General features: G+C 34.4%; 1 protein-coding gene across 1 annotated transcript in view; it reads right to left on the bottom strand.

The window, feature by feature from the left end:
• Window positions 1-456: 456 nt before the first annotated feature.
• EEA1 (early endosome antigen 1) overlaps window positions 457-11,292 on the bottom strand; it is a 118,132-nt gene continuing 107,296 nt past the window's right edge. The window contains exons 24-30 of the mRNA XM_080809928.1: window positions 6,842-7,027; window positions 5,457-5,588; window positions 3,799-3,984; window positions 2,563-2,801; window positions 2,175-2,295; window positions 1,472-1,570; window positions 457-757 (exon numbers count right to left, since the gene is read on the bottom strand). Of these exons, the coding sequence (XP_080666054.1) occupies window positions 635-757; window positions 1,472-1,570; window positions 2,175-2,295; window positions 2,563-2,801; window positions 3,799-3,984; window positions 5,457-5,588; window positions 6,842-7,027 (1,086 nt within the window). The 3' untranslated portion in view covers window positions 457-634. The remainder of the gene's footprint in view (window positions 758-1,471; window positions 1,571-2,174; window positions 2,296-2,562; window positions 2,802-3,798; window positions 3,985-5,456; window positions 5,589-6,841; window positions 7,028-11,292) is intronic.

Genomic DNA, 11,292 nt, shown 5'->3' with positions numbered 1-11,292 from the left:
TTCATAAAATCTACCCAAGAGAATTTAATCAATATTGTTAAAACAAAAACCATGTTCAAATTCATGGTTAATACATATTTCAACATAAACTGTATTTAGAATACTTGAGTAGTAAATTTATAACATAATAATGCAACTGAGCTATGAACCTATATATAAGAAAAAAAAGAAAGTTTTATAGTTCTGTGCATGACTTCACAAAGAGTATTTGATATAATTAATGTGCTATTGTGCAACATATATCACCCATGTACATTTTTGTATCCTAAATTTGGGAGAAAGAAGTAAGCTATGGAAATGTATTCATGTCACTTGTGAACAATGAAATTATATTTAAAAAAATACATTGCTATTTTCTGTCCAAAGTTTATTTACATTTCATTAGCTAATTCTAAACTTGGCGTGAAAGCTGTTCCAGGGGTTAAATGGAAAAAAGTAATGAAAGATGAGCCCAAGTCTCACAAAAATAGAAGAGTTTTACTTGATATTGATAACATTCCAAAATATATGAATTCTAATTTGGTCTAATATTGCAACCACTGTCCAAATCAAATAGTAGTCCAAGACCTCTATTAAGTGCATTTATTAAAAATCTAATGTTAGTGTAATACTACTCTGACATTGTGATAACCCATTATCCTTGCAAGTCATTGAAACATGCATCACAGACACGAACAGGCTTCTTGGAAGAAGGAGTTAAGGCATTTTTGGCTGAACACTCAGCACAGAAGATATTTCCACACTGTCTGCAGTGATGCTGTAAATGACAAAAATTAAACAATTTCAAGCATAAAAACTATACCAAAAGCATTATGAAACTACAATACTACTGCAGACTGTACTGTGAAGATATATTAATTTTCAAGTGATTAGTATATTATTTAATAATATACAATTTCAGTATGTCAATTTAATCCCTTAGTTAATCTGAATGTTTCCTCCTTACCAGATACTATGCTAAACATTTTATATGGCATTTATCATGGAATTCTCAAAAGAACTTTAAGAGGCATCTAAAAAGTGATAATAAAGAATCTCATCCTACCAGGTGAAAACCATTCCTATTTACCAAGTGTTTTAGGCATAATTTCATCAATAAGAATATAAACCTGAAACATAACATGGTATTATTTAGAAAAAAAGTTTTTTTAATCTCTGCTTTTTCTTTAAAAGAACCCAATGATGACTAAAACATATGAGTTTAATCCTGGCCCACTGGTTCAGAAAATGATTATTCCAGAGAGTAACTCAATAGAAAGGCAATGACTAAATTTAAAACCGGAATTGAAACACATATGCTGATCAGAAACTATACTGCATAAAATTTAATGATTCTATATAGCTGTAAAGTTAATCAACAAATAGAAAATGTTTTTAATCTGTCAAATGCAAGATTATGCTGATGGTTAAAACATTAATTGATACTGAGAAATAAATTCAGAACCATAGCAATATGAATAAAATAATTTACCCGTCTCACTGTTACTGAAAAGCCTTTCCCACAGGCCATACAGTTTTGTACTTCGTTGTCTTCAGCCCATTTTCTATTTAATGCTTGTGTGTGTTTGATCTATTAAAACAAACAAACAAACAAACAAAAACAAGTGCCTGTACATATAACATTCAGCATTTTGAAGAATGATGCATAATTTCTAATTTGGTGCCCAAGTTTTATAAAATTTTGACTTATAGGCACCATGGGATAAAATTTTAAATATCCAAAATACTTTGACCATTTTCCATCGTCAAAAGTTGCTAAATTCTTAAGTCTGAATGACAAAAAAAAATAAATAAAGTAAGTCCTCAAAGGCACTGGTAATTTCTAATCCTTAGTGATTTCCCATCCATTCTAACCTTAATGATCAATCCTTTCTGGGCACCAAGCCCACCACTTCTTTATCAAATAATGACTCAACTATTCCTTGATGTTTCTGAATTTTCCCAGTACTGACAATTCATGACAAGGCTTTCTCACTAATCCCAGGGTTCTCTCAGACAAATTCTTTATTCCTTTTATTTAACTATCCATAACACACACAATACCGCTACAAAGAAAGTAACCATTCAAAAGTATTTACTAAATATCGGACATTTCTTTTAAAGACTGAAAATGTGCTTTTCCCTAAGAGTTAATTCTAGACTGAAAAACAGCCTCACGTTACCAGATGACTTACTTGAAGGGACTGATTTTCTCTGCCCAGCTCCTGCACTGCTGCAGTGGTATTATCCAGCTTTCTCTGCAATTCTAGGACTTTGGTTTGAAGCTTTTCTATTTCACCTTCTCCTTTAAGGCATCTAGAATAGATTGCAAAGAGATCATTAAATTTTTTTAATGATAAAGATCCTTCTAGAACATACATAATAAACTACTTTAGTAACTTCAAATATAATACATGAATTTCAACTATCTGATTGCTTTAAGGGTTAGTTTTTAAATGGCTACATAAATACCTACAGGACCCATGCATTTTTCTCAAGACTTGTATTTTTTAAAATGTGGAAAAAGACCATCTTTCTGTCACTTAGAATGGAAATAAACTAATTTGACTAGACATCAATCACCTTTCTAGTAGTGCTCTCCTTTCATCTTGATTATTCTGAACTGTGGCTTCTAACACTGCAATTTCACCCCGTAAGTCGTCCGTCTGTTTCTCGAGCTCACTGACTCTCCGTTGACTGGACTGCCACTCCTTCTTTACAGTGCCTAAGTTTTCATTTAATGCTGTAATCTGCATGGTAAGTTTAGCTTCATTTTCTTCATGCTTCTTCATTCCTATTTCTTTTTCTTTTATTTCAGAATGCTGAAAAAGGAAGAAGAGTGAGAAAAAAACCTATTACAAAAGTAATGCAAAATAAATTTAATTAGCTATTGAATTTAAAATATTGGCAACATAAATAATATTACTTCTTCAGGAAAGAAGGCAGGAGAATGTATTTCATTTTACACTAATAAAACTAATTCCAAAAACATCTGTGTAATCTGAACTGGCTCAAGGCCATTATGCTGAAATGATGGTCAGCAAGCTTCTTATAACACCAATGAACATAAAGCAATTTGAGATATTTTCCTTTTCTCACTAGCGCAGAGGAAGAACACATAGTTAAGGATAGCAAAGGGCCCTGGACGCAAAGCTGGCATTATCCATCTCAAATTCCACATGCATCTTTTTGTCTATCAACTTGCCAAAAACCAAACCAAACAAAACAAAAACAAAAACAAAAAAACAAACAAAAAAAATACAAACCCTTCAGATCACTGTGTGAACTTGAAATTGCAAACCTTCAACTAAAACATTCAGCATTCAAGTTATGTGGGGATATCTGGACTTAATTCAATAGAGGAAAGCCAGATGCTTCCCATTTTGGCATGCACAATTTAGGGAAGGAAAAGTAGACTTTGGTCATCAAAATTCCAAACTGAAGTTTCCGTTCTCCCTTATCAACTCAACGTTCACTTGGACTAAACAAATGAGTTTAACATCATTAGCAATCCATGCCATTTACCTCAACCTACACAATTGTGGATGTGTTTGTTTTTCTGGCACTGAAAGGTTTTCATTTTTTTGAATTACGTTTTATTGAATTTTTATTTATATAAACCAAAATATAATTACAGACTAAAATATTTCCAAATACATGCCGGCTCTTTAAACAAATCAGATCTCTTTTCTCAATCAAAAATTAAAATGCTAGGTTAAGAGCATTTAAATCCTAATTTCTAAGTAGAAAAATCCTCTGTTATTGGATTGACTTACAAAATCAATCTCAAAACACACTCCCCACCATAAAACTACTGACCAGTTTAGCTTCCTTCTCAGTAAATTCTTTCTTCAGTTCCTCTTCTTCCTTTTTCACCTGTTCTTTTAGAATTTGCTGGTTTCTCTTCTCCTGCTCAAGGGTTGCCTTCAAGGAATCTACTTTCCCTTGAAGCTCTAATTTCTGCTGAATCAAAAGCTGCTTGGCATCCTTGAGATTTGTTACCTCCTATTGAAAAAGGCCAAAAATAAATCATCCTTTATGGTAAATGTTTCCAAATATACCTGAAATTTAGACAAGTTATCATAACAATACATACAATATGAGTTCTAACCTCTCCTCTTAGGAGATCCTTAAAGTTCACTATTTGAAACAATTGGTTTAAAAGATGAAAGATTATTTCCTTCCTGCTCAATAACCATTTAGATTCAAGTAATAACTTTACATGCATATTTTGATTCAATTATGGAAAAACTCCTATCCCCTATTTTCCCTTTCTTCACTTAGCCAGCATTCATTGGTCACCGCTTAGGCATCACACACTGTGTTAGTTTTTAAGAAGACATATAGAGATGAATTATATACATTACCTGCTTTACGGAAGTCATAGTATATAAGAATATAATGATATAAAGAGATAATTAATTATAAACCAAAATGGTAAGTATATTGGTAGACATAAAAGGTAGTGAGAGCACTTAAGAGAGAATTTAACCTTTCTCTAAGAAATTTAATAATTTTTTATAAAGCAAATTATAGACAATTGGTTTTTTCAACTGATACCCTATTATTCCTATGACAGGAAAAATGTTCAGAACAGATTATTAAAAATTTTAGGAGAGAAAAACAATTGAAAAAACACAATCCCATAAAAATCTTAGTTTTAGACTCTATTTTTTAGCTTACTATCTATAAACATCATTTTCTTTTTTTTTTTTTTAAGATTTTCTATTTATTTGACAGACAGAGATCACAAGTAGGCAAAGAGGCAGGCAGAGAGAGAGGAAGGGAAGCAGGCTCCCTGCTGGGCAGAGAGCCCGATGTGGGGCTCAATCCCAGGACCCTGGGATCATGACCCGGGCCGAAGGCAGAGGCTTTAACCCACTGAGCCACCCAGGCACCCCTAGACATCATTTTCTAAATCAATAGCTCTTCTTTTTTATTTTTTGAAGTAGGCTCCATGCCCATCATAGAACCCAAGGCGGGGCCCAAACACGTGACCCTGAGATCAAGACCTAAGCTGACACCAAGAGTGGGAAGCTTAACCAACTGAGCCACCCAGGTGCCCCCCCCTACTTTTAAAAAAATTTATTTATTTAATTAGGCTCTACAACCCAGTGTGGAGCCCAACAGAGGGCTTGAATTCACAACCCTGAGATCAAGACCTGAGCTGAAATCAAGAGTAGGACACTTAACCAACTAAGCCATCCAGGTACCCCTAAATCAATAGCTCTCTTGATTATCATCTCAACAAATCTAAACTTTTAGAGTTACTTTGCTTTATTCAGTAAGCTGAAAACATAAGTAACATAGTTTCAATATATGTATATAGATACTATTCAACACAACAGTGAGAGCATTTGTCAAAATGACGAAACAACACGTCTGGCACATAGCAGGTTTTCAATAATATATGTATTTTTTAATTTACATGACAATAATACAGTACAGAGGGAAGAACAATTATTATTTTAACATACCTTTATGCTTTCTTGCTTGTGGGACTTGAGTTCTTCACTCAACTTAACAATTTCTTTTTCCTGTCTACACTTAATTTCCTCTATCTCTGCCAATTTAGATTTTTCATTTACTAGTTCTTTCTCTTTCAGTGACTGTAGAAAAATAATTTATTAAAAAGTAATTTTAAAATACTTAACTGAAAATCAATATAATAAAATAACTACAACTATTTATGACACTGTCTCTGCCCCTTTCTACCTAAGTTAACTTGAGCAAACTACTTACCTTCACTTGCCTCTGTGTCATTATTTATACAATGTGAACAACAGTAAGATCTTTATAAGCATTAGTTAATGTTAATACCATAAAATGAAGTGTCTGGCCAAAGTAAGAACACTATAAAATTTAGCCAAAACTACCATTCTTTAATGCTGTTATTGTTACTATTATTACCAGAAATATCTTTATTTAAGGCACCTAGGTAGTGATATTACATATTATCTAATTTGATATTTATAATAAATAGCTCTTTTTAATCCTCATTTGATAATAAAGGAACAAAGGTTCAGAGAAGTTAAATAAGCTATTAGTGGTGCAGTCAAAACTGTAACAAAGTCTGACTGATCCAAAGCCCTTGCAACTAAAGGCCTATATGCTATAGTTGTCTCAAAATTTTCTAAACTTCGGGCACAAATCATGAATATAATGTCAGCTTCAAACTCCCACCCCAACAAAAACATCCCCCAATTTTTTAAATTAAAGAGACTTTCAAGAATTGCACAATTAAGATATACCAATGAACTTCTGGAATTGTAAACTTCAGAATGATATCCTATCAGCTGATAGAAATAATGTGATTTCAACTATGAAGCCAGAAATAAAATGCTTCCTAGAATCCAAATTTCTCTTTCATATAGTACTTTAACTGACTTTTAAATGTATTGGTCACATAATAGAAGGCTTTCAACTCTATAATTTAGCACCATTTATGTAAAATATACTCTAACTTCCCTTAGAAAGACCTGGCTCTGAATTCTAAGAATTATAAGCTAAGAATTACTTCTAGACCTTTTTCTCTCATTCACACACTAGAAAGTGTTATATGAGATAGTTGTGGAGCTATAACACCTGTTTTTAAATAACCAGAGGTCTCTGGTATCAAAAAGATTTGTAAAACTAAAAAGAGCAAAAAGAAAAATGAGTAGAAATGATAAAGGAGCTATTAAGAGTACTTCATAGCATCAAAAATCCAATTATCACAAGTATTGTATCAGAAACCAGAAGTCCATCTAAGGAGAGCTGCTGAAGATAAAGGTGATGCCTGTATCAGGTAAGAGATTTGACTAGATGATTTCTAAAGCCATGGTACCTCTCAGATTCTAGATTTAGTCAGAAAATGAAATACCTTTTCTTTCTGGACATCTTGTAGTGTTTTACACTGCTCCTTCAACTGCTGTTCTTTCTTTGCTGATTCCTGCTCCAATGTAGCCTTGGCAGTTTTGAGTTCTTGAATCAACTTATTTTGGTTTCCAATTTGATTTCTGTTTGAAATCAAGTCCTCCTGTGCTAGAGAAAGCTTCTCTTCTACAGACTTATAAAAACAATTTCCCCAAATTATTATATGTCTTTTTTTGATTTTAGCAAATTTCAACAGAAACAACAGTTAGCATAAGCACAGTAGAAAGCAATATACTATAAAAAGATAGCTTGTTATGCCTTTCAGTAACATCAGGTAAAAAAGAAAGAACACTAGACAACTCTCTTAACTCTCCTGCCTATGGAGAACAGTTTAGTGTAAAATATTTAATAAAACTGAAGCAATTCCAAAACCTTTAGAAATCGTCTATAAGTATTACTGCTAAGTGGTATTAAGGAATATTATACAAGAAGGGATCGTATTAAACACATTCAGAATATATGTATGTATGTATGTGTATGTATATATATATGTTTATGTGTATTTATATTTATGTGTGTGTGTGTATATATATATATAATTAGAAGATACGGGGAGACATGAAAAAAAGATATTTAAAAAGAGATGTAGTTAAATGCTACATTACATATACATGTCTTACAGGACCTACGATGTCCCGTGACATGCTGAAATTTTAGTAAACAGAAAGGGTTTTTGTCATGGAGTGAAAAAAACTGTATTTCACATCTGCTAACCTGACCAAGTGAATCAAAAGAATAAACTCTACCAGACATCTGGGGCTCTATTTCTGACAAGGATATTAGCCCAGCCTCTTAACTTCCCATCTACGTGGTAGTAGTAGTGTTGTTGGTCAACACTGCCCATAGTTACTGACTGTTCTAAAGCCCAAATGTTTTGTGAAGACAAAACTAGTGAAAAGGGAAAACTTTTTGACCTATTAGGTTTCATTTGGGGGTAGATATGGCAACAGGTAGGTAATGGAAAATGGCAGGAATCTTGACACTCTCAGTTGCAACTACAAAATATCAGCAGAGAAGAAAAGGAATTCTAAGATGCTCTCCCACCATCTGGAAGAAGTTCATCTTTCTTATTCTGGAGATACAGTTCCTTTGAACAGGAGGCAGAAGATATAATCTAGCAAAGATCCCTGCGGTCAAGGCTCAGCTATAGTAAGCATTCAATGAAAAAAAAAATGGATGAAAAATTTTAAAATGAAGACCTTATTTAAGGAGTTCTCAAGCTTCCTGAAAGAGAAAGTTTATTCCTTACAAATAAATCCAGTTCAGAAGTCTTTCAGATATAAATGAAATTTCAATTTCCAATGGCTTCTAGTGAACACTAAAAACTCTAAGGCTCCTTTTTCAAAAATCTTAAAGTCATGGGTCCTTCACTAACCAAGCAGCTAACCATTAATTGAGTGTACTCCTAGACAGGGAGGTAAAAGATAGTGCTTAACTTAAAGAAGTTGACTCTGTATCCTGAAAAGCAGAACCAGTATGTAAAATGGAAGCTGTAAGTGCTAGGAGAGCATTTGCCATGTATCAAATGAACAGGAAAACAATGAACTCCCCCTAGAATGTGTTTACAGAAGGCTCCATGGTACATGTGGGAACTGGCATAAGCATCACAAAGGGATTTCAAGTAAAAATAACAAAATTTGACAAAGCCTAGCCCATACAGTTTATAGCAATTGTCAGCTAACAGAGGTCCTGATCTAACACTAAAGAATACCGAGGCTCGCTAGAGCCTGTAGTTAACAATCTCTACCCAAAAGAATTCCAAAGTGCCCATGGTATAAATAACATCCAATAAAATTTTAAATTCCCAAAAACCCAGTGACTAAATGTTTAAAATCAAGCTCAAAATTTTCACTATTCTTTTCAGAAGATGCTGAGACATGTTGCTCTGTCTTGTCTCTGAATATTCATCTCTGCCATTCAGTGATAATACTGCCATGCATTTATCTTTCTTGTTGAAGGCCACGTTATTTTCATCTGTTCAGCATCTCTTCCCTTAGGGAACTCCTCCTCCCACTGAATGGTTTTGTGGGCCTATCATTAAGCCACCTACTCCCACAAATCCCTGACTAGATCAACTACCAACCTTCACTCTGAATACCACACTCACATTACAGTAGTGTAGCTGAAAAGGAATTTCTGCAGTGTTCTGTGGCAGCTACTGTTCTTGTCTGCCCAACAATTTTTCCTTTCTGCTTTCAAAATAAAACTTAAAATTTTATTACTTCTTCTTGATCCCTGATTAAATGACATAAGGAATGGTATAGGCTAAAAGTTTATATATTTTTTTAAAGATTTTATTTATTTATTTGACAGACAGAGATCACAAGTAGGCAGAGAGGCAGGCAGAGAGAGAAGAGGAAGCAGGCTCCCTGCTGAGCAAAGAGCCCGACGCGGGGCTCGATCCCAGGACCCTGAGATCATGACCTGAGCCGAAGGCAGAGGCTTTAACCCACTGAGCCACCCAGGCGCCCCTAAAAGTTTATATTTAATTCTAAACTTATTACCCTATAATTTTTGCTTCACTTGGGATACAAAATTTAAATTAAATTCCCCTTCTACCTTCCTTCAACAGTAAAGACTAGCACACAGCATAGCCAATTAATTTGAAATATCCAGTCAACAAACGTAAGTATTTCACAAACAATCCAGCAGATGGGGCTAAAGGCATAGATCAGGCAGCCTGTCTTCCATTCTACTGGTGTCTTGAAGTACACAATCAACCCACAGATGGCAGCCTTGACTCAGATAGGTGTCATGTTACAAAGTTCTCAACCTCTCCCTTCTCACTTCTATGCAGTAAGATCATATAACATTCTTGAAGCAAAAAAATAATAATAAATAAATAAATAATGGCTAATAACCATCTCTTATTCTGGTCCATAAGTATCATTTGAAGTTCTCTAGGAATTTTTTTTTTAAACTTCCTAAGTAATTCAAATACTTTGGGAAAGCACGAATAATAGAATTAAGCAATATTCTATTTTATATTTAAAAATCCTAGTGAAATAATGATAAAAGAGTAAAGGGCTATGAATCAGAAGAACTGATATTTAATCCTGGGTCTGTTATTGGGCAGCTCTAGGACTGTCACAAACCACACCAGACCTCAGTCTCATCTGCAAAATGATGCTTTGGAATAGAGGATCTATCCATGCCTCATAACAGTTGAAAAACTCAGCAGCCTTATCCCTATGCCTTTCTCTTCTTGTCCAAACATTTGAATTTTTCTTTCAACATATAAAATTATTAGTAGCTGACGTAATTTTCAAGCATAAGAAAAACAGCTGTTAGTTTAGTTAAAGAATATTGACCTAAGAGAGCTAAGTCCTGTCACCATGTCATGCTTTTGGGTAAATAATATTATCTGCCTGGGGGGGCAAAAAAAAGTGATTTCTATAGGACTTACGCAATCAATCCTTAAGCTTCATCTCCTTGATCAGCTGAACATCCTCCTAATTCATCCACATTCTCATCCATACTGTTACTGCCCAGGCCACCATCATATGTACCTGGACTTTGCCAAGTATCCTCTCCACTCCCCACACCCCACACTCAGCCCTGCTGCTCCACAATGCATTCCTTATCCTCCACCAGTCACTGGCCTAACCTACAGATCCAAGCATAGCTTTTCTGTGGTCCCTACTGCCTTTAGGATAAAGTCCAAACTCTTCCACAGACCTTCCCTGACTTTCAATAATGTTACAAAGAAAAAAAATACCAATAATATAAAGCTACTTAGAGAGTACAGCAAGTTAAGACTTTCTAAACATCAGATGGTATTTTTTTCTTGTAACAACTCAGCACTAGGAAAATTCTTTGACCCAAGTTTCCTATTTCTTTGTCAAATCATTAATTACCACTGGTTCCTTCAGTTCCCTTGTGGCCTGTCTGTATTCAGCCCTCTGGTTTCACCCAGTCTCCCTCATTCATCTTTTCTGCTCCATCCTCTTGAATTTTAAGCCCAGTCTAATCAATTAACACCTTGATTAATGGAATTTATGGAGAAAGGGAGATAGCCTCTTAATTAATCTCCCTACCTAATTTACCCAGAACCAATCCAAGCTGACTATAAACCTCTTTCAGGTTAAGTTGTCCAAAATACTATTTTCTTCATTTTATTCCTTTGCTTGTACTCTGCATTTCCACCCCCCTCCCAAATATAAAGTCCAATCATCCTTGCTAGGCATCTAAGATACTTCATGATTTGATCCCAATCTTTTTTAACTCAACCTCCAAACCCACAACAGCATGCTAGCCTCCTGGCTCTGCTCATTTCCACTGCAGCACCTTTTCTCAAATGTGCCAGAGTTAAATAACCTTTCTTAGGACTCTATATATTCAAATACTACATAACCTTGAGAACCTGTTCAAATTTTGCCTCCTTCTTAAAGCCTTCCC

Source organism: Martes martes (assembly GCF_963455335.1).
Source record: "Martes martes genome assembly, chromosome: 8".
NCBI lineage: Eukaryota > Metazoa > Chordata > Mammalia > Carnivora > Mustelidae > Martes > Martes martes.
The sequence above is the reverse complement of the archived record's forward strand: the minus strand, read 5'-3'. Positions and strand labels throughout refer to the sequence as shown.